Below are 24,454 nucleotides of genomic sequence, written 5' to 3' on the forward strand. Positions count from 1 at the left end.
GTGCACAATCTGTCTGTCCATCCCTAAAGGTTTTAGGCAGAATATTAGTTTGTTTTGAGATTTCCGTTGCAAGATAGGAATAAACTTCTCACGTTACTGAACAGTGTATTACACATGGCATACTAAATGTGTTCAAGTGCCTTCTGAGGGTAGGTATCTAAGGCAGCTTACACTAATGAGGGTTTGTAACAACAGGAAGAAATGACTTCTTCATTTTTCTGTATTTTTTTTTTAAACAAGTGTAGGAAATCACATGCAAAGAATGACACATAATGCAAGACTAGGACTGCACAACTGACCACTTAGAAGGCAGGACACACAAAAGGTGGGATACAAAAGTCACCTGATCATGCATAAAATTTATGATACAAGCTTTGTCACTGCAATCTCAAGTTTTTTAGCTGCAAATGCATCTAAACTTCACCTCCCAGATAATGCAATGAAACAAGGGGAATAACAGATTATCCACCAAAAGGTAAAAATTAAGTAACAACTGTATGGATTTTGAAAGATGTACAATATAGTTCAAAAAGCTTTAGAGCTCAAGGCAAGAATAATTAGAAATATTCACAGCATGTATAATGGGGAAAGCCAGACTAGATTATCATAATCATATCTTTTGACTAGAAAATACATGAATCTGCCAGAAATTAAGTAATCCCTATAAAACCATAATGCTTTCCAAAAGGTTTTGCCCGTAGCATAAAATACCTTTATCTTTTCAACAAATGCATTCATAAATGTATGATAAAGAAAAAAAACCTGTTCTGCTCCCATTTTGAGCTATAAAGCCTTGCAAATAAATGAAAAATTATACTTAAATTCATAGAGTGATTTCCTTAAAGTGGATGAAGCAAGCAAATCATTTTGAGTAAAGCAGTTTTGATAATATTATTTGAGGCTACTTGTATTGCGTAGAATACTGTCCTGTCTTTGACACACACATATGCGAATGCGTACTTACTGGCACCAGTTTAAAAAGGAGTAAGTCAGGAATAAGGCAGCTACGGTATGCCATCTCCTTAAGCACTTCTCTGAGATGACTGTAGTGACAGTTTTTCCAATTATAGTTCTATTGCTTAGAGTATTTGGGCTACAATTCTGCATATCGTCATTACAGTTTTGAAATACAGAAGAGATTCCAAGAGATTGCACTAGCAGTCTGACAAAAGCCACTGAAATTCAGAGTTAAGAATGTTGGGGAACGTTCATCCACAGAAGAAAAGACAGGAACTGGTGAATGGCGTTTCCCAGTATGCATTCACATCAAAGTGATTTAAACACATTTTTGTTATGTTATGTAAAAATATTTTGTAGGGTTGGTTGGTTGTCTTTTAGTATTGCATCTTCACCAGGGTTATCAGCTGACCTGTGACCATGTTATTTGAAACTAATTGAAAAATTATATAGGTGAGGACAGATGGAGAAAACATACTAAAAACGCTTGTTTGTCTAAAATGAACCTACCGTTTATTGTTGTTGCGTTCATTTAATGAATTTCAAAAAGAACCCAAAGCAACTTACTAGCTTGAGAAAAACAGAATTATTCTTATCTTGTGCACAACTGAAATGAATGGAAACAGAAATGAATTGGTCTGACTGCAATGAGAGGTAAATGATTCTCTATTACTGTGTTTTTAATGAGTATCGTACACAGCACAGATGTATAAATCAGAGCAAAAATTCAGCTTCATGCTCTTTATTTCATTTTACTTACCATCAGTTCCTATTTCACTTTTAAGGTCAGTACAAGACTGGGAAAGACACAAGAAAAGACTGAATATGGAAGAACACTTCTTAAATCATTAGTTTTTTGTCATTTTAATGGTGTTAGACTTTAGCAAATTTATGATGCATAAACTAGTTAGCTTTACAATGTCCAAATATTGTTAGTCTTAGACGACTGCTCATTTGAAGCCTGTGCTCTCCACTCAGTTTACAAACTGCCCCTACTTCTTTAGGCTGATGATGTAACTGCCTTATTTGCAGTGTCTTGGTCAGGATACAAATACAGTGGGCTCTGCGATGGATTTGCTCTTAGAGGTGGTTGTGTACTAGTCAGTCTTTCAGAATTTCCTGGAGAACTCTCCCTCCACCTTGGACTTGCTTGCTCCTGAGACACTTCCCACACAGATGGGCATGGGGAGGTAAAATTCATGGTTGGTCGCGAGAGGTAGTTCTCCTGAAGACCTTCTTCCTGGAGGCACCTGTTTGAAAGCACTTCTTTTTCTTTGGAGTTTCGCCATTTCATCCTTCGATTCTGAAACCAAATTTTCACCTGTTTGCAAGTTAATTAGAGTTTATTATCATTCTTTTCTTTAAACAACTTTGCCCTAACCAGGTGTTTTTTTCTTTCCATCTCCTCAGTTTCATGTTCCTTCCTTATTCATTGTTAGAGCAGATCCAGTGAAGCTGACTGATTGACATTATCTGCAGATGTTCCAATTACAATTTGCTACAGCCAGATAAAATAGTCTCCTTGACTTTCACTACCTCAGACAGGTGATTATTTGGCTTAGGATGGAAAAAGGACAGCCCAGTATTTAGGGATTGAACAATTCCCTATAGCAACATCCTTCTAGGCAGAAAAGGATTCTCCAAGTAAATTAACACTGTCATTAACAAAACTAAGAGGTATTACTGGCGATGTCAAGCCCTCCATTTAAAAGAGGCTCTAAGAACCATGACTGTCCCATGCACAAGCATAGCTAAAACCAGCTTGGCCATACAGCTTCAAAATGTGTGTTATGGCATATGACATGGCAGTGAGGATTTAACGACATTTTGCCTGACTGACTATAGTTTTTCAGGAGTTGCCTACAATCCATGTGCTTTTGCAATAAAATTAATTTTCCAAAAGCTTTTTTGATCATGAGCATTTAAAGGCATTTATGAAATGCTAGGAAAAGCTTGGGGAAATACACATCTAGGAACTGGTTTTACCTAAAGAGAAGAAATGGTTGGGGAGATCAATCAAATTATTCAGATTGTGTTCTATTTTCCCTTAAATATTTTGCATTTAGTACTAGTATTCAGATACTTGGTATGAAGACAAAGGGGCTGTGCTTTCAAAGGTTTGAGAAACATTGCTTTAGATGGCAGGTACTGTTCCTCCAGCCCAACTGGTCAGAAAATCAAAGAAGTAACCTTCAAGGCAACTGCTCTTCCTTTCATGAGGAAGGAAAAATAAAACCCAACCCCACCTGCCACCCCCCCCGACATAGATATCATCTGGTCTATCATCACAGAATTATTTTCTTGTAGCAGTAGTTGTTATCTATGTGTCATTCCATTATTTTTTATTCCCCCAGACTCTCTTGAATATCAAGAACACAGAAGAAAAATTTAAGGAAGTAACTGTAATAGTAGGAGTTTGACTACATCTTAGGAAAATTTTAGGCAGTGCACTGGTAAGTGCAATTGCACTTTTTCATTGAAATAGTTTATCCTGCAGAGATTACAGCTCTGTTCATCACACTGAGAAACACCACACTCTGCTTTGTGTTTTTGTTTATAGTTGTACTGCTTGTGATGGAGTCAGATTCATCCAGCTTAAGAGGAACCACTCCAGACCACAAGATCTGACCTCCTGCACAAGTGCAGCCAACTGCAAAGTTAGATCAAATTGTTGAGGGCCTTGCCAATTTCTGAAAATCTGCAAGATAAAGATGGTGAGAGCTCCCATTGCCATTCCCAGGGTTTTCTGCTCCCCAGGCAGCTTCTGCTATATGTATCTTAAGCACTTTCACTCCTGCTGCATGCAAAGAAATAAAACTGTACTGTCACTCTCTCACTTTCAGCTGTACTCCTGAGATCTGCATCTACTCCAGCAAGTTCAGAATCTCACCTTCCAGTGGCTACCATGTTAATTTTCTGCTGTTACCTGCCCTGACAAACCTCTTCCAGGTTTTGTGCTCTTCAAGCCAGGCACTCTTCCTTTGTTTTTATCTGCAGCTAGGCCAGACCCCTGAGATTATACATCGGGCTGCTGCCGCTCAGCACCACCATTAACGGACTCGTTCAGTTAGAACAGCTCACTGGAGGCATTAGATCCTCAGCTAAACTCTAAAGTCCTGCAATAAGCCAACACAGACTCATGAAAAATCCCATGAAATGTGAACTGATAAGTAAAGTGGGAGCACTTTAGGTCACCCTGCAAAATGTTTTCTTCTACAGTCTCTCTCAGCTCTGAGGATCTTTTTCCTTGCACAGCTAAGCTTCTTCCTGTAGGGATAGTTGCCTGTCTTTTGGGGGCAGAATGGTTTCAGAGCAAGTGCTGTTGACTGCATTGTCTCGAGCTGCTCACCTGTGAGTGCAAAGTGTTCTCAGAGAATGTAGGAGCTCTATGCTCTGCTGTTTTCTGCCTGGATCGCTGCCTATCAAGCAGTGGGGTGGAGCACAGTTCCCCACCCCAAAGCTCCTGAGGGGGCTCTGTCAGATAGCAAAAAGAGAGTTGGAATTGAAATGCAGAAGTCATGTTTCTTCCACTTTGTGTGAAAATGGAGCCAACAATTTTTGAATGTACACATTTAGGAAATAAACCAGGAAAGTGTTCAAGCACTCCTTGGTCAAAATTGACATCGATTTACTGAGGCCTTTGCTCAGTGAAGGAGCTCAGGGCTGCCCCTGTGCTGTTCAATTTTCCTCTTTCAAAGCCATTTTAAAGATTTTTCTTCAAAAAGACAGAAAGTCACAGATGTTCTGTCATTCCTTACCTGAGACTCCTTTAGACCCAGGTTAATGGCCAGTTTCTTCCTGTCTGTTTTACTAATATACTTCTGCTTCTGAAACATTTTCTCCAAAGCTTTCCTCTGGTCTTCAGAAAAGACAGCTCTTCTTAATATACCTCTCCGGGATTTGGAGTTAGACTCCTGGGTCAGAAGAGGCAGCACACTTTCCTCTCCTAGTGGAAATGGATGAGAGTTTTACATAATATCTAACACATATTAGAGAAATACTAATGCTGTTCATTATAATGCTAGCAGACTACTGTCCCACTTTTGATTTGTTGGTGTTATAAGTGTGTCGTAATGCTTCAGTCATGTTTGTTAAGGACTAAATCCTCACTTGGATCTAGAGGTGTTGTCAGTGGTCAAGTGTCTCCCCTTGACATGGTAAAGAGTAAATCAGATGAGTTCATAGAGGAACATTAACACAGGGCCCATGCTGCTGCAAAATTCAAATACAGTCAGGGAAAATCTTCACTTTCCTCTGCCCATCATCATCGCTGAGTAAACCGCAGTAAGTTTTCCTATGAGTTTATTTTCTCCTTGTGTGAAATGTAGAACTAGATGAAAGTGGTCTGTAATACTAATTCAAAGAAACTAGACAGGCTTTCTTTAGTTTTGTTTACTAACTAAAGGCTTTCAGGGTGAACTATTTCCCAGAAAATCCCTGGCCATTCACTTACTTATTCTGGGAACTGCAGCAATTTCTTTATTAGAGGATTTGGGGAGTACTTGTACTTACTCCTTTCAACCTGGTTTCTAATCCTTTGACATCTCATAACAAGTCCTGGGAGGACAGTTTTCAATGACTCCAATGACATTCCCTTGATCCATGCCTAGATGGAACTCTGTGCTGGAAAACAGCCCCAAAGTTGGGGGACAGAGCTGCAGTGGAGAAGTAGAAGTGTTTGAATTTCCCTTCACTGGCCTCACAAAGAGCACAGACAACCCAAATCCAGATAAATCTCTCGCCTTCCTCACACCCAATAAAGCCTAAAGCCGGAGTGCTTTCCCATGCTCCCTCTCCCCTAGAAAGATATGCTATACGAGGAGCAGTCCCTGGTGAGGTCTGGTATGCCTCCAGCACTACCAGCTTCCCCAAATGCTCACCCAGGGAGCGGTACCAGAGGCCAGTTGAAAAGGGCCTGTCACCAAGCATTGGATGTGATAATTGCATGGGCAGTTGCAAGCAGGCCAAGAAAGAGCTGCATCTTGATTCAGAAACCTGTGCCATGGGTATATAACCATTGACACCTATGATTTTTCTGTAGGAGGGAAGCCAAGAAGGTGGCTTTAGTGTGTATTGTGCACAATTCAGACCCCAAAGGTGCAAGCAGTCCTCCTGTTGTCCACCTTCCCATGCACGTGGGTCAAGATTGCCATCTCAGTTTATAGTTAACAGCAGTTACAAAGGTGTGCTGCTGTTCAATTTCTGTTGAGGAACTGATTATTTTCATGCTGAAGTGAATGGCAAATTTCCCACGTAAAGCAGATTCTCTAAAAGACTGCACAGTTTTTTGTGAAAAAGTCCATCTATTCTGGTCAGATGTAATGGTGGGGAGCCTTAAATACATTTGTTCAATATATATAGTGCTCTTGAAAATACTAATGAAATCCAGATGCACCTTCCACAAACTCTTCCTTGGGGCTACACACATTTCAACTTCTGTATACTATACAGGTATACACATGGGTACATGTATCTTTAAACACTTGCAGAGAAACAAGCACAAATATACAGAGCATATTGCAGAATTATGAAAAACTAGTGTATATATGTAGGTCTTGCAAAGTTGACTAAGTACTTTTGTGGTGCATGTGTGGCTGATTTGGTATTACACGCATCACCATGTATCCTGCCTCCAGCTGCAACCAGTAGAGGAAGAGTTTCAGAAGCTGAACAATTGTACAATGATCCTTCCCTAAAATTTACTGCCACTGTTTAAACATTACTGATTTGGGGACCATTGCATTCCGCTAGACATGCATTTCTTTAATTTTTCTACACTTTAAGAACCCATCTTTACATTTGTCCCTTGTAACAGCCTTTAGCAAAAAGTAATTATCACGATTTTAAATGTTAGAGTATAAGGCTAAATTTAGAGAGATGTATTTCAATTTTCAAAACTAAATCTGAGACTAGATACAAACCCCACAATCTAGTGGTTACTGTCCTGATATTTATTACATAGTGAGACACAGTCAGACTTCAACCAAACCAGAATAAACTATCTGCCAAACAGAAGTCAAAATGCCACAATGGACACTTTTGCAGAGGGCAAGCCAGGTTTGTATCTCTCTGAGGAGTGCATAGCCCCTCCTGACCCCCACCCCAAGCTCCCATCCTGCTCATGAAGCTGGGGGCAAACAATGACCCTTCTTTCCCAAGCATGTTTTCTCTCCTTCTTCCTCAAATTTGGTGAATTTAGGTATTGTTTTCCAGGTAGCCTCTGAGTAGTTTCTGATGATTCATCAGCCATTCTCAAGTTTACTGGAAGGTACAGTCTGACAGCAGAACAGCTGGTACCTTCTCTCATCCCCACCGCGGCACGAGACACCAGCAAGGGAAGAGGCACAACAGGGCTAGTCCTTGCCTCCTGGCCTCCATTCCACAATGGAGTTGTCAGCCAAGGACAGAGGATGCCGGATTATGTGACCCCTTAAAATTTGTCTTGCCTGGCTGGTTGTTAACAGTCAATCAACAAAGAAACAACCTCCTGCTGGAGCCCTGAGGCACCAATTAATTTCCATACAGTCAGTATGTAGGGTACAGCTTAACACCTGTATTAGACTAACTTAGTAGTGAAGAATCTACACATTCTAAGGCACAGTATGTGACTGATTTTAAATTATTAACTAAACAAAATTCAACGATGAGCAGAATGCTCACAAGCAAACAGCCACTGGATCAAAAAGTTTGAAACTCATGCTTGGGATAACGAAAACTCACCATCCGTTGACTAGCCTAGAGAATTTTTTTAAGAATACCCCACATTCCAAAATGCATTCTGACTGCTCACACAAAAACTAAATTTCAGTTTGCGGATTAAAGGATGTTTCAGTATGACAGGATAGGCAGTCATTCACACATTTTAACAATTCCATCAAAATGAAGTAAGCCAGTTTGCAGCCTGTTGCTCTGAACATGTATCAAAAGGTTTAGTTCTGCTGACATAAATGTGAATCTGTTACCCACTATTTCCTGTGTTGCTGATCTGATTTTTGTTTTGCTTCAGGTTTTTTTAAGTCTTTCCTTTGTATCCTAATATATAGTGATAAATGTCCTCTTAATCTGTGGAACAATCTTCATTTGCCTTCATGGCAGAGACCACCTTGAAGGAGCAAGTAAAAGCTTTAGTCATGGTTTCCATTTTTTCATTTGAATTCAATACATTCTAGTTAAATGGACAATTAATAGGTCACTTCCAAAATAGTAGTGTATCAGTCCTGGTTAATAAACAATCCCCACAGTTGATAATGGGCCTATGTATTCAGCAAGTCCCTGTATACACTCAGCTCATCCACTAAATCCCTTTTCAGGTAGACAGGGTTATATGGGAAGATGAGCTAGAATGAGTCTATAAAAGTCAGTTTCATTCACTGCTTTATTTTTCAGTCAAGTGCTTTAAATGGTGTCCAGAAAATCTCTTGGAATGTGAGACAGGAGAAAAGACTGGCACATAGAGTATTGCTTTATGGCCATACAAAAGGGCAACTGACCCTTGCCCAGGCCTTTTCAATGTGAAATGGTTCCTAAAGTTCATCTGCACAGTGAAAAATTGTGGTGAGGTCGCGTGTGGATGAGTAAAGTGAAAGTGGTGATTGGTCATGGTGCTGTCAGCCATTGTGGGAGAGCCGGGGCCATGTAAAACGCTCTGTGGGAAAGTGTCAGCCCCCTAAAGAGGTGCTCAGAAACTTGCAGCTCATTAAACTGCCAGCATTTGCTGCCTCACTTGTCAAGAATCATTCAACTTAGCAACTGCCCTTCTGAAACATTCATAAAACGCATGCACATAGTCAGGAAGGGTTTGAATGCAACCGTGATATAAAAGTGTATGCTAGAGCACACATAAGCTCCAATTTTCATTTAGATCTGATATGCGATTTCTGCTTTTTCTCTGTTTTGAATGACAAGGAAATGTTCCTTCTGTTTGTACTCCTGAGCCATAAACACATGAAATCAGGAATATCCATTCTTATGCTATGGCACACAAAATTCCCAATCAACACTGAATTTAGATTTGAGTTAAATGGCAGTGTGTTCCAGGTCGTAATCCTGAACGTATAATGTATACTTGTCAAAATTCTCTTCAATTTACTTCTTAAATTTTTTACATTATAATTAAAAAACAAAACCAAATTAAACATGTCCATGCATTTGACTGCTACAAGAAGAATTATTGTTTTATTTAAATAATTCTAGGGCTTCCTGAATCATAATTTATCTCTAACAGATACTAAAATGCATCATCCCTTTTAAGATCTTTCAGCTCTTTTCTTCTCTTATTTGCAAATGTTTATTGACACAGATTTTTTAAAGAGTTACTGATTTTAAAGACTCTTTTCTAGCAAACTGAAAACAAGGAGCTTTCCTAGGTTAGCTCTGTCTGGGTGTCTCAATGCCATTAGAAACCTCTCACAATTGCTCAGTGTACTTAAGTTTGATAAATCTTTGGAAACCCTCTGAATAGAATTGCTGTGATTTTACTAAGGAATTAGCTGCTGCCATTGCATCACCAATTAGTTTTCCAGAACACATTAAATCCTGCTGCTCTGGTTTACAGAATAACTCAAGCATTACTGATGAAGCATAAAAACTTACTTGGAAAAGCAGTGGGGGATGCAGGGTGCTGACAGGACCCACCGCAGAATGCTGAGTAGAATGGCGGGGCTCGGAGAAAAAAGTGTTTGGAAAGAGCTGCAAAGAAAGCACAGATCTAATTGATTATCCATTGAGCTTAGGTGATATTCATAACAACAGTCCTCCAAAAAGTCAGTGTGTAAAGTCCTGCCCCACAAATTCTTTTTCCTTTTTTCAAGATGGTGATATTTTTAAGGCAAACAATGATAAACCAAGTAATTGCTCTTTAATTTAGCAAAGTTATTTTATATGCGTAGCTTAACTATAATATGCAAAACTCTCAATATATTTATCAGAAGAACGAAACTGCAGATTTGAAATTTACTTCAGTAATTGCTGTAATTATGGGGTTTTTTCCCTAAATATTGGGATTGAATGCATTATTTCAATAATACATTGTTGAAACAATGAGTATAATGCATCTGAGAAAGTTATTATAAATAACTCCAGTAAGCACGATATCCTAGAAAAACAGAATGTAAAAATGAATCCTGTGTCTTCTGCTTGTACTCCAATCCTGTTATTAGTACCCATATCAATACAGTCTTCAATAAGTAAGAAACCTTAATGAATAAATTCTATAAAATGCAATGAAATGATTCAGCTGAGCTCTACAGGCACAAACCACAGGGCCAGATCCTGCTATCCTGACGGTAAATTTGTTCTTGCTGGCCAAGTGCTCTAAATTAAATAACCTAATTGATGAAGAAGGCTCTGCTTAAAACAATAAAAAAATTGCAAAATTAACCCACTGAATTAGGTAATATTTGGTAAAAATTCTACGTAATTTTTTGAACCAATGAATCAAAAGTCTCTGTTATGTCTAAAAAGTGCTTCCAAATCTTGGACAGGTCTTCATTATCTAATAGTCCCTTAATTTTTTTCTATAAAGTTCATGGGCTCTTCCATTAATCTTAATTACCTTTTAATTTCTGCTCATACTAGTCACCCATGAAACCTGGAATGTTTTTTCTTTTGAAAACAGATACATACTTTTAGAACTGTAGGCTTATAAAATGTGATCAGCATCAAAACATTTATGTCACTTTCCTGTTTTGGTTTAGGCAGAAAATACGTGGCTCTAGACCCTGTACTGTAGTTTGTCCAATCTCTAGAAATAACCTGATTTTTTTTTTTAAAAAAAAGGAAGTAACTGCACACTTAGATAAAAAAATTAAGAAATTAATAATCAGGACAAATAGATAAATGTATCTAAGCCATGTTGTTAATTTTTGAAGGGTTTTCAACAGGATTTAAAAACAAAGATCACTCAAATTTGGGTTCCCAAGTACATATTAGGGTATCATAGTAAGTTTTCTGACCATCAAATCTGCTGATCTTCCAAAGCAATAAACAATTGCTGTAGAAGCCTAACTCTAAATGTTTTTAAAATATTTGCCTCTATTTTTTATCTGAATAAAAACAAGCATAGGTGAAAATTTCTTCAACTGTAATTACAAGTTGCTAAGCATTTTACTGCTAGAGCTTTTCATTGACACTTTGCTGTTTCTAATGAAATGTAAATACACTCCAAGTGGAACTAGTTGCCTATATTTGAAGTGTATGCTTGCAAAAAATTTACAAAAAGGAATTATTTACATCAGGCATCAGTATTCTAAAGCTTCTTTTCCACACAAGAACATCATATGTGTAACTGTGTCCTAAAGAGCTTAAACCAGCCAAGAACATGCAGCCAAATATTACATTTCCAAGGGGCTTCAATGGAACTGCTGGGGTGTATAAATTGGAAAGGATTTGACTGACCAAAGCAGCACAGGAGACAGCAAAGGTAAAGACTTGCCAAATAACCTCAGCCATTCTCCTGAACATGAGAACACATTCTTGACAATATGTTTTATCTGCTGCAGTTCCCAAATGCCCAGGTGAAGAGCTTTTCCTCCCTTGCTTGGAAGCCACATTCCTCATGCCATTATCAAGTTTCCCTTGCAGCCAGATAAAACTTTCAACTTCTAAAAATACAACTTAGTATACAGAAGGTGCCACACTCAATTCCTTTGCTTCCTTTTCAAAAACCCCAAATATTCCTACGCTGCCATAATGCCCTATTCCCTTTAATCATTGCTCCAGCACCTTATTCATTCTGATTTTTGTCAGACTTAGATCATACGAACATGTTGGCCTGTCCTTGATATTCCTTGTTATGGTTTCTCAACTCTCTTCAATTCCTTGCTCTTTTTTTGATAATGTGGTGCTTATAATGACATGTGATACAGCCAGAAGATATCTGGATAAATCAGAATTAAATAAGTTATTGTTTTGGATAGATAGCATGCTCCTTCAAATAAAGATGGAGGAAAAGGAAAAGATAAGTTTTCTCATTCACTAAATCTCTCAACAAGCAAGCTGCAAGCATAAAGGTCAGGAGATGGATCAGGGTCAAAACCTGAGACATTTTGGTTAAGGCAACTCCAAACAAGCCACATAATTCCATGGATGTGGCTGGCAATGATTTAATGCACTAGCACAGCACTATAACGCAAGCAGTAGAGTTTCTGGCACTATTCTACTCAAGTCAATGGAAATCACGTTTCTGGCTTTCTTGAGCCTTTTTTTTAATTCCTCTGCCAACTGCTGTCTTTTCTGCCTGCATGGTGCATATCCCTTTAAGGCAGAACATCTGCTTAAGAAATAAGATGCAGGCGATAGCCCCATATAATTCTCAACCTGAGCCCATTACTCGAGACTGATTTATTCTAGATCCTGCGGAATAAACAATGGCATTATGTCTCCCTAATAGACAACTGTATGTCTAGTTTACAAACTTATTTAATGTGATCCAACTACACTGATGCATAAATGAATTCTACATTAAGTATATCAAATCACATCTCCAGGTCACATCTACTGAAGCCACTGCACTCAAACAAATGTGTAGCAGTTACAGTTATATCAGTAAAAAGCATGTGGCATAATACAAGGATACTCAAATCTACCTTGGAAGCTCTGTGTAGAGGAAAACATTTAATGCTTCAACCTAACACATCCAAGTGTATTTTTTATCTTTTACAGAAACAACAGAGAATATTCATCACATTAAATGGCTTCCACTGTATGCATGAAATGGCATTAACGGAACAAAAACTGCTCAGATAAAAATTATATATTTAATGTATACGTATTTCAGAATTATACTGTGATTGTACCTGTAGGAATTACACAATATATATCAGCGCTGATGACAATATACAGAAGGCATTGCTTATGCTTTTGTTTTCTGTTCACATGTATCATGGCCACTCTACCAATATTTGTTGGTCAAGCAACGTGAAGCAAACATTGTCTGCTGTTCACATAAAGCTGAAAACTGCTGAATTCTCAGAATATTAGTTCTGTATTTATTGGCCAAAATGAAGTACACAGTAACCAAAAAGCTGTTGCTTCCAGCCATGCAAAGCACACATCAATCAGAGGCCAAATCCTAGTAATTTGTATACAGGATACTTAATGCTTTTTCTGCTTTGCATTCCCACTACATAAAAACAGAGATTGTGTGGAACTAAGCATTTCATAAGAGTCAGATTTTACAGGTTTAGCTTCACAGATGCATGAAAATGGGTATCAGAGTATGGCAGCATAAGTGGCTTTTGGCACTCAAAGAATTGTACTATATGCTTTGAAAGAAAATGTATTGGGTCATAAACAGAAGGATGAAACATCTAAAATTAAATATTATCTTTTTTCACAAAAGATTAATTCTTTTGACACTTACTGCATGCAAAATTTTAGTAATAATGCTTGTTTACATTTAGCTTTGTGAATAAAAAGCATTTTACAGACAGACAACAAAATTATACTAAACATGCAAATGGATCTCAAGCTCATCTAGTGCTAAAACTCAGGGATCAGTTCAAATGTTTTAAAATATGTCAGCTTTGAAGATATTCCAAATTCAAAAGCCCTCCCATACTAAAAAGTCATGCTGACAGTGGTACCAAGAGTTTACCTTCCAACTATCCACCATTTGAGAGTAAGGTTCCTAAGTACAATTCAGTTCAAATGAATATGTAATTTTAAAATGGCTTATTATTAAAGACACTGTTTGCTTTTCCTAATCCTCATGTTGTGAAGCAGCTCACAACATAGTATAGGGCATTAGGTAGCAGGAAAGGGGGAAGGGGTGAAGAAAAAACGGCTATTGAGGAAAAGTGAACCGATGATACACTTCTGGTATTGCCCATATAGGGCTCCCTCACTGCACATGCTGTTATAGTTTCTTGGGTTTTTCGTAAAGCTAACTAATAAAAATGTAGTATAAACCTGTGAAGAGAGCTGAAACACCTCCAAAGAATGATTGAGAAAGCTGACTAGAGCCAGCTAACAAGAAATGGTAAGCACAGGAACAGACAGACCTCAAGCTGCACAAACTCTTTAATTCTCCAAGTATTACTAAGCCCACATGAACTGCTTTCCACAGTGATTGATGCCCAGGTTCTCACCCTGGCAGGTAAATTACAAATACTATCAGTAAAATTATCCTGTTTGATCTGAGAACTTTGGAAGCCCATGAAGTGGGCACAAGTAAACTGTAATTTCCTACCTACATCCATTCTTGGCAATGATTAAAGCAGGCTTTTGCAAAGCTGCAGGAGTTTCATGTCATGAAGAGCTCCCTGGCAAACAGTCCAGCAGCAGCTCTGACAGGTTAGTGGTCCAGCTGAGCCACATGGCACCATTTCTGCTCCTGAACCACAAGCCCTGGGCCTCACAATAAACCATGGGCTCTATCCCCAGCAGTTACTGTGTTTAGAGTGCAATGTTCCAGCAGCAGTCGTGCACCTCCAAAGCATTTGAGCCAGCTGAAGGGGAGCCCCTGACCATGAGAAGGAAGCAACAGACGCTGCAATATCCCACCAGAGGTAGTCAGCACCACATGAACCTGGCAAACCTTATTGCAAGAGCCTGTAGTACAGCATCCCTCAGAACTGGCTCTCCTGTACTCCCAGTCACTGTCTATTTGCTTCCCATTCATTCCTGTAAAACATGACCACATGAATGCTCAAAAGAAGTCAAGCCAAAAGGGTAGCATTCACGGATCAGTTTTAAAATACTGGCAAACGTTCATAGATTCAAAAACCACAGAAAGGGTTTTGAAGTTCTAAACGTATTTTGAAACCCTACACAAAAGATGGATGCAAGAAGTGGCCTTGCATTTTTATGTTGGGTCTTGGTGGGGCTTTCAAAAATTAGCGGAGTAGTTAGACCAAATAGGGCTTGAAGTGTGCTAGCAGCATGATCACCATTTCCTTACACCTACAGCAATGTAGCGGCTGACAGTCATGCTGCAGATTAGCTGAGATCATGCAAATCCCTGTCAATTTTCAGAGGCATCATTCAAATGCCTTATTATTAGGACATAATTTGCTGTACATGTTCTTCTCTGCCTGAGGAAGCACGGGTGCCTCAGGCTGGTGACAATGCATAGTCAGATTTCGCCTCTGTGACAACCCAAAGCAACAACCAAATCCCACACCATTTGTCAAAGACTCAATGGTCTCCTGGTTATCAGCAGTAAAGGTGGCCTCACCATGCCTTGTACCCAGCCTTACTACTGACAAGATAGATGGGGAACTGGAAAGCTGTGGATTTACCAGTTTTGTCCTTCTTCAAGACACTCAAGTGCTACTGCACTCCAGCACTTTCTGCTTACCAGTTCTTGTCAAAAGGGGCAATACTGTCACTTCTCTGTCTAAAAGGTCAATGAATTGTCTAAGCTCCTTGTTTGGGCCTCTTACAGAGTCAATGAGAAGAGGTAAGTAGTTCTATATAATGATCCATCACCTTAAAACAGACATCTAAGAAGGTAAGTTGTGTCACCCTCTGGAGGCATCTCTCTGTATTGGCTATGGATTAGACAAGATATTTAGACAGCTAGATTAGACAAGACACCTATTTTTTATTAAACAGCTGAATTACTAAGACATTATTAACTTTCATAGCTAACATCAGAAGAGTAGAATCACCTGTACAGCCATAAAGACTCTAAAAAAATCATAAAATTCAGCCATAAAGACACTAAAATTATTTTATTTGATTTTCAATGCTTTGTTTAAAAATAATTTTCTCAAGCAAGGCCAAATTAGGGCCACTTGCTGCAAGAAGACAACTCACTGTTTTTTGACTGTTGCAGCCCTAATACAAAATCCTACAATAGGCCAAAAAGCACCGTTTATTCCAGTGGTATGCAGTGATTAGCTAAATTTTCCGACCTGGACCAGTCTCTACTTGCTGCACTATTGCCAGCTCCAACCAGACAAAAGTCTCAAGATAGCCTAAACATTGTTAGAATGAAAAAATAAATGGTGAATTCTTTTTCCTTTTTCCTTTAACATGAGCTTTTTAGTCTTTTTACATTTGTAAAAGGAAATACCTTTTCAAGTTGAAATTCAAGATACTCACATAATCATAAGATTCCAGGGGTGAGTGAGCACTTTAACAAACAACACCAAATTGTCCAAGAGGAGGAGGTAACATCCTCAACATACGTACAAAATATCTCCAGAGAATTGAGTGCAGTAACTTCAGAAAAAGGCAGCCTTTCAAGGGAAATTTTCATAAGCTTTTCAGCACAAAGTAAAGGCCATTTCTCCACATGACAACTCACCTCAAAGAAAAACAGCTGAGGTTACTTAAAATATTTAGGTGCCTAACTCTATAAGAATCAGGTTCTACATACCTGACACTTGGAACAACCTCCTACTGCTTTACATACCCTCACTTGTTTCCATTTAAAAAAAAAAAATACCTTCCCAATTCTGCTATGGGTCACGATTGACCACAAAGATACCATTTAGAAAAATCAGAGTAAAGTTATCTTGCAGAGCTGCATTATACAAGAATGCATAATACCTTCGGTGGGCAACGGAGTCAGAGAACTTGCCTCCCAAAATTCGGGGGAATTTGTTAACGCAAAAAAATCACAGTACAACGAAACTTAAAATCTCAAGTAGAGAATTTCCCTGATGAGATTAATCCTTATCACATTCATATGTTTTCTAAAAACATGAAGAACATACTACAAGATTTCAGAAGGCCAGCTCATTCTGCAATACAAAATACATTTTACAGAAGTTAACTACAGACATGATTAATTCCATGTTTTCCCCTTGGTGAATTGCTTTTCTACAACCCCCACCACTTGTCTTCCTAGTTCGGCTTTGAGATCTTCTGGTAGTGCTTAAATCTTAAAAAGAACCAGACTCGGGATCTTCTTCCTTTCTCAGAGACAGCACAGCAAGAATTGCCAGAGGAAAGCACTGTCCAGACAATGCTCATACTCCCTACTGAGCCAGGACTGCCAGACTGGTGGCTGGGTTGGAAAGAAGCTGGCAATATAGTCTAGCTCTGACAATCTTACAATGAGGACAAAGATCTGTCCTTTAAAAGCCATTCTGCAGCTACTCTTAAGGTATGCTGGGCACCCCAAACAGACTCCATTAAACAGCTCACAAAGTTAACTGGAACTAGGAAAAGATGCTGCATGGTGTCCATGATTTCTGATACTTAGCGAAACTTCTCTGTCTCCCAAGACGAACTTTTAAACAATGAAGGTGTCTCAGTGCTCCCACAATCAGGACATAAAATACCAAATAGATCTCCTCACCCTAAAGAAACTTTCTATAACCAGAAAACAGCAACAAAACAGGAAAATCCTAAGACTTGTTAGCCAGCTTTTTGCTTGAGGGAGTGTAGCACTATCGAGAGGCTTGTGCAAGCCTAGAGGGAGCCGAGCTAAAACACTTGGATCTTTCCTGCCATTTAGTTAGCGTTACGTGTTTCTTGACAACACACCCTGGCTCCCAGATGGTTTGAAATCAATAATTAATAATCATTTATTCACTAAGAGGGGGTCCAAAATGAAGGGGAAAAAAATTACTTAGTTTCAGTAATTGAAGTATCTCCTGGTTGTCATAAAGAAACACAAGAGATTTTACTATAAATAGGCAATAAGGTACATTGATTCAACTAAGTATTGCAGGATAGAATTACTGTCATCACCTAAGGGGAGAAAAAACAACACTGGTCCAAAGAGTTAGCCTGCAGAGTTTTATTTCCCTGCAAAGCTACCAGTTTTCTGGATTACTTTAGGCAAGTCACCTCATTTCTTTTTGCTCTAGTTCTCCTCTACGCAGTAGAAATCTCTTATCTCACTGGCACTTGGTGATGATAAATGCATTAAAATGTAAAGTATGCAAAAAAAAGGTTACAGAAAGCTACACCTGTATCACAGAAGGGATGTTTATTATTATAAGTCAAACTTAGGTTTATGATATACTTCTTCTAATTGCTTTCTTTTGTGGTGTATGTACTGTATTTTATTCTGCTCTGTTGTATTCTGATGTTTTATGCAAAAATCCCCTAAGTTAAATTTTTCAGCACATTTTGCAATGGAACTATCTTGCTGTTATGTTTGTTTCATTGCGCTTTTCATCTGTTTCCCTTCTCTATTAATCTATCAAAATGCCAAGATTAAAGTAGAAAGCCATATTCTTGCCACATATGACCATACTCATGGTCACACCGCTCATGACCGCATTCAGGTTGTAAAACACTTACTGTCATCTTTCTCCAGGGCAAATGACTTGAGAAGAGCAGAGATTTTCAGAAAATAATTTCAAGTAGCAGAGTAACTTTGCATTCCTCAGGTAGGTCACTCTGACCTGGTGTCAGCCAATACTTCTGGAAACCAAGTCATCATGAAAGATTTGGAGTGGACCTCTTTAAGGCACCCGTGCTACAGACTCCATCTCAGCATCCTCCAGATAATTTTCCTATGTCAGAAAACACTGAGAAAAACTGTCCAATATTCTAATTTATCCAGAAGATAATGATAGGACTGGAGTACAAGGAGAGGAACCAAATTCGAGAGTAGCAAGCAGAAACTTGCACTTAAGAGTCTATTAGTTTGCTCTGAACTTTTATCTGGAGCTTCCCTCATCCCTTAACAGGCAGTGCAAGTACAAGCAGCACAGCTGTAATATGTTTCACTGGGAAATGCTGCTTTACAATAACACATTTTTAAAAGTTTTTAGCCAGGCAGAACACAGTCTGAGCATCTGGTGTTTAAAAAGCAGAAGCAGATTCTGCATTGCTTTACCTCATCAGGGCTACATATACACACTGTATGCAAAGTTCTCATAAAGCAGAAGACAGCATTAGGCATATATTTTATCAAGGCAAAAGGCCTTAAAGGAGAAGAATCCTGCTCACAGTGCACAGGCTAGAAGAAATTCAGCTCAGCTAGGCAGAAACACAGTGCTTAACATGCCTGTTGAAGGTGGTGGGCCCAGTTCAGCGTTCCATTGTCAGCACTGGGGCTTCAGAGCAAAGTACAAGAAAGCCTATAGGAATCCCAAGCTGGTAAAAACTGGCATACCATTGCAGAAGGCAAGTGAGTTTATCATACAGCAACAACACTCCTTCTGCTTTTCCTTCTTAAGTTTTATGTAACATGCTGCTTGTTCATAGGGTTGTACTCTTAAGTACAAATAAACTAAATTAATTTTAAAAACCTGTGATTTTATTATATTTCAGTTTTAAATATCAGTGTAGTGTTGGAAAGTGATGAATTAAAAATTTGATAGACAACATAAAGATATTTATTTCAAGCCCACTCATTAGATGATATATCTAGGATGTAACACTGTCTGAGTACTTTTTCAGTTTTTCGTTTAGGATCATTTTGGAGAACTCAAAATATACATGCAGATAAGCACTTGAAATAGTCAAACTAAATTCTGTGAAACCTGTAAATTATTGAAATGGAAACATGCTGATAAACCTCTGCTGCTGAGGAGTTACAAAGGAAAAAGCTACCATGACCAGATGGACCAAATCAAGAGTGCCATCCCACCCAGTCTCCTTTGCCACCATGGAGAAGTTTTCTACTTTACACAAAGAACACAGGATTTTCATTCTTTAGCACTTTTATGTTAAAAGTGTTAAAAGGTACCCTAAAATGGAGTGCTTTCCTCATGTCTCTCCTTGGTAGGTTCTGTAGATACATGTTGGGTTTGGAACTGTAAAAAGGTTCAGCTTATTCAGTTCAGTCCCTAGTGTTATTTTATATTCCTGCCTTTCTGAGAACTTCAGGTGACCTCACCAGAATCTGGGACTACATGAGCAATACAGATTACTAACTCCAAAAGTCTGATAGTTTTTCAATTCTATTTTAAAACCCTTGGATTATGTAAGACCATTTGTTAGAGCACTTTTAGTCCCTGCATGATCTATAAAGCACTCCCTAGTGTGTGTTTTATCATGTTCAATAGTCTTATTAAAGACTTAGACCAAGATTTTCCAAAATGACATGTGATTTGGGGTCTCCAAATAGAAAAGAGTTTATTCCTCAAAAAACTCACAAACTCACTGAATACTCACAAGAATCAGTAAATTAAAACTCCCTACATAGTACCGATTCCTTAGTTAAAATACCTTCATTAGCCCCTGAAAGCTAAAACTCTTATGCTGACAAAACACTTTTGCCCCATCACTGCACACACAAGAAACATAACACGCAGGCTCACCACCCCAGCCTTACTCACAAATGCAAGTGTTCAGTCGGAACAGTTTTGCCAGCGTACAGAGAAGAGACACCTTAGAAATCACAAAATCTGGCTTAACAGGACAGTTCCGATATAATTTACATCTATGAAAGTTCAGACACCTAAGAGCCTTCATCACTTCAAGACATGTAAGTCAGATCAGAATCAACAGATCCCTGTTAGAATATGTGCATCTTCTACCTTCCCAGGAGACCTTTTTCCTGAGTGCATAATAAGGAAACCTAGTATTTCTCACTGCTCAAATTAAGAGCCTGGTGCTTTTGCCCAAAGCTCCCTCTGAAATCCCTGGGAGCTGTGGGATCAGAAGAAATGTAGGATTGAACTCCAAATCACTAGGCACACCTGCCACACTTCACTAAGTTCATGAGGACTACTGTAGGCTGATCAAAGAAAGAACTAGTCCTGGATGCAAGCATTTGAGAAATGGCATTCAGGAACTTTTGTAATACTTAGAAAGTTTGCCTACAGTGATGAGTGCTGGGGCATCTGCTACCACCCCTTTTACATTTGCTCTGTACACAAAAATGTAGAATTTTCTCTAGAGCTTTTTTTTTTTTTTTTTTTTTAAGGGTGGGGTGGAGCAGGGAAGGGGAGAATATGCACCTAACGCCAGAAAGATAGCACTTGCCCTGTTCGCTGGCCTGGCCGGTAGTTGATTAAAATAAACATGCTTGAATAACTGATATGCTTAAGATAACACTTATGGCAGCTGAGGTCTGGAATATTCAGAAATGTTAATATAGTTCTTTGACTCTCTCCTGCCCGCCTTTACAGTACATCATGCTAAAGGATCAAGAACTGTTTTGGATTTTGCAGAACACTTTGTAGGATTTAAGTGAAGTCAAATACGCCTGAAAAGAAAATAACTGTTATTAATTCTGTTTCTAAAACGAGTCTTTTGGTTTCACACCTTAAAAGCCTTACTTCAATAAATATAGCTCTCCTTGTCTGATTTTAAGTAATTTAAAACTGCGTGACCATAAATAAAAATTCTGAAAACACCACACAAGACTGAAATAAATTAATATATTATAACGGAAAGGCAAAATACAATATAAATGGAGAGTCTAATACCAAACCTTATGAATTAACTTTGAATTCAACTTCCACCAGCTTCGTGACTGACAGAAGCGCACATTTCTAAAAAGACTTTAAAATGTTGTTCATGCCCAAGCAAAATATATTTACATGAGAACCGGCACATTCCAGAACGGGCACAGTGTTTGGTACAGCTGTCGGCCCCCAGCCCTGCGGCCCGGCTCAGGCGGGCGGGCCCGGCAGCAGCGGCAGCCACCCCCGCGGCAGCACGGCGGGCGGCCGGCCCGGCCCGCGCACTGACACCCAGGCAGGCGCTGGTTTGACACCCGGCCGAATGGCTAACTGCAGGCCTTTTACACAGCTTTAAAGCTTTTCAGGGTTTTTTCCCGCCCCGGGTTTTTGTCAAAATTGTTAAAAAATTCCCTGCTTTCCTTGAATTAATTTTCCTTGTGGTAGCAAGAGCCCGGTCCTTCTCCTCTCGCTGTCCCCTCTGGGACGCGGCTCTTGGGGAGGGGGCTGCTGCCTCCCGCCTCCCGCGCTATCCCTACCGAGCGGGACGGGACCGCTCGACTTTCTCCCAAATTAAGAATTTCAGACCTTTTCGGAGCGCCGGTTGGCGGTCAAACTCTTTTACCAACCCTTCAGGCTGTGAGGAACTACTAGACCTGAAGAACTACACCTGCCAGACCTGCGATTAAGGGCAGTTAAAAGCCCTCGTCGCTACCAGCACGCAGCTTCCCCGCACTCACTGCATCCACAGGTGCCCCGCGGTTTAAAGCCGCCACCCGGCTGCCTTCGCGACCGGCCCCTCACCCGCCCCTCGGGGTCCCGTCACCAACGGCGGGGCAAGACCCTCGGCCGGAGCCCCGCCGGCAGCACCCCGCCCCGGGGAGGGCGGCTCGGCACAAGCGGGGCACGGCGTCCGGCCGCGCCGGGGCTCGTCGGAGCGACTGCGGGGGAGGGAGCGACCGCGTCTCTGCCCGCCGCCGGCTGGGCCGTGCGAGGCGCGGGGCCGAGCCCTCGCGAAGCCCCTTCTGTCCCGTCTCCCCGGTGGCGGGACGCGGGAAGGGGCCGGCGCTCACCTGTGGCTGCCGGCGGGAAGACGCCGCCTCTCTCCGCCGCCGGAGCCCGAGCTGGCAGGCGGCTGCCGTCCGCCGCGGAGGGGTTAAGCACTTGAAAAGCCCATCTTGTCGCGTAGGGACCCCCTGAGGGGCTGATTTGTTCCGCCGCGGGGCACAGCTTGAGGGGGACTGGGCTGGCGGGGAGGGGACGGAGCTGGGCAGGGCTCGGCGGCGCCCCGGCCCGCAGCAAGTTCTCGATGAGAAAACTTTTGCCCAGGTTGCCAAAGCCCGGCGCCGCCGGCAGGTTGAGGAGAGCCGAGGAGCCCACCAGGTCCCAGTACAGAGCGCTGGGCAGCATAGCGAGGGCTTTTACCCGCCCTCGCCCTGCCCGGCCCGGCCCAGCCCAGCCCGGCCGCCGCGGCCCCTCACTGGGCTGGGACGGGGCGCCGGGCTACGGGGCCGGGCGGGCCTGCGGGGCGCCTCCCCGAGGGCTGAGGAGAACGGAGCGGAGAGCTCGGCGGGCTGTCCGTGGAGACGCGGCGCGCCTCTTCGCCGGGGTGGAAGGTGTGTCCAAGCACATTCATTATGTCAGCCAGGGACGGCGAGTGATGGACGCAGCCAACAATGCCGCCTTGCCCGGCAGCCCCCCGGGGGAAGGGGGGCAGGGCGGGCAGCTAAGGGATCGTGGCGCGGGGGTGGCTGTCCCGCTTTACCCGCCCGTCCCCCTCAGGGCTCGCCGCCATGTCGGGCACCCCCCGGCCTCCCGACATGGCGGCGGACCCGCGCCTCCCGCTGCGGGGGTGCACCTGTTGGGAGGGGAAGGGAAAGGCCTCTGGCCTCCGTCCCGGCGGGGAGGTGGCTCCGGTGCTGGCCGCGGCGAGATCATGTCGACCTAATGATCCCATGAGGTAATGGGAAGATAGTTATTAGCTCACTCCCTGTGGGCATTTTTATCTGGCCTTTTTTGTTGTTGTTAGTTACACCCCTCACCCCCCACACACACACGGGATTTTCAGCATTTGTCTTAATAAATCTGATTAAGATCATCATGGTGCTATTAATCATGTTTTCCTCAAGATGTGGGATGATGCTTTTCTGCGGGCATAAACATCCCTTGGCAGGGGTGGCTCTGTCCGTTTCTACTTCCCTGCGTGTATTCTTATTTACTTTCTTAGAAACCATGTAATGTGGCAGAGATGTCTCATTTTCCAGTTCAACAACACATGCATTAAAATTGGAAGCTGTTCCCAAAGACCTGATCACATCTGCTTGTTTTGCAGACAAGTCCTTTTATTTCAGAGCAGCTGTTCACCAGTCAAATCTCAAGGGATATTCACTGGAAAACCCTCTGGAGCAGGTGTGTCCCTTGTTTTTGCATAGCAGTAGAGGCATAACCCCACAGACATCAGGGTAGTTCATAGCTAAAACTAGCTGGAGGAGTAGAATCATCTGTGTCCTCAGACAGCCAACGGGAAGGATGGTTTAACTGCAGTGGTGCCAAGTAATACCTTGGGAGATGTGAATTAAGGATGTCCCAAACATTCCTTCATGTCTTGAGGAGATTGGTCCTGCCAGAGTTTGGGCGCTTACTCTGTTGGCACCAAGATGTTACCTGTGGTGAACAGGAACCTAAGAGCTGATAAGGATGCTTCATGCCAGGGGTCCCTGTAGCCTGACCTTCTGTCTTCACCAGTGGCTGTACATACGAGGAAGAATGAGACCAAGACAAGTATGTTTGATAGTTTTGCCCTGATACACTCCTATTCCCTAACTGTTCTTAGCTTAAAGGATTTACACATCTTAAGCACTTGTATTTACAGATGTGAAGGCCTTCGCATTTGTAAACTCAAGATATTAATGCAAGTATTTTACCTGTGAGCATTTTGAGACTGGAGTACCTCTTGCCATAGAAAAGGACAGAATCTAGCCTGGTGGATCCCAGAGTACATCTCAAAGTATTATGCATCATTATGATATTGAGATGCAGAAATATATATTTATCATGTTTCTAAGGGAAAGAAACGAGTCTTCCCAGGAAGGCATCTGCTTTTGAGCATTGCAAGTTGCTGCCTTTCCTATTACCCCTCATAAATTTATTCACACTTAAGGATTTAGTCTTGTCTTTCACTGACCAAGTTCTGACGAAGTCAGAGTTCCCAAGGGCCTGAGACACTGAAAACCATA

General features: G+C 41.1%; 1 protein-coding gene across 1 annotated transcript; it reads right to left on the minus strand.

Moving 5' to 3' along the window:
• Window positions 1-1,189: 1,189 nt before the first annotated feature.
• Window positions 1,190-23,049, minus strand: DBX2 (developing brain homeobox 2). Its single transcript, XM_040595801.1, has 4 exons — window positions 22,292-23,049; window positions 9,550-9,645; window positions 4,716-4,903; window positions 1,190-2,278 (listed from the first exon to the last, which is right to left on the minus strand). The coding sequence occupies exons 1-4, from the start codon at window positions 22,626-22,628 to the stop codon at window positions 1,958-1,960; spliced, it is 942 nt and encodes a 313-aa protein (XP_040451735.1). The 5' UTR covers window positions 22,629-23,049; the 3' UTR covers window positions 1,190-1,957.
• Between the last annotated feature and the right edge of the window lie 1,405 nt (window positions 23,050-24,454).

The sequence above is a fragment of the Falco naumanni genome, chromosome 5 (genome assembly GCF_017639655.2).
Source record: "Falco naumanni isolate bFalNau1 chromosome 5, bFalNau1.pat, whole genome shotgun sequence".
NCBI classification, from domain to species: Eukaryota; Metazoa; Chordata; class Aves; order Falconiformes; family Falconidae; genus Falco; species Falco naumanni.

Bases quoted from the DNA above. Each gene is read 5' to 3' on its own strand.
- DBX2 (XM_040595801.1), bottom strand. From the start codon at position 22,628: ATGCTGCCCAGCGCTCTGTACTGGGACCTGGTGGGCTCCTCGGCTCTC. The intron at 4,904-9,549 runs GTAAGTTTTTAT...CATTTCCACTAG, and splicing joins ATCCCCCACTGCTTTTCCAA to GAGAGGAAAGTGTGCTGCCT. The intron at 2,279-4,715 runs GTAAGGAATGAC...ACTTGCAAACAG, and splicing joins TGGGTCTAAAGGAGTCTCAG to GTGAAAATTTGGTTTCAGAA.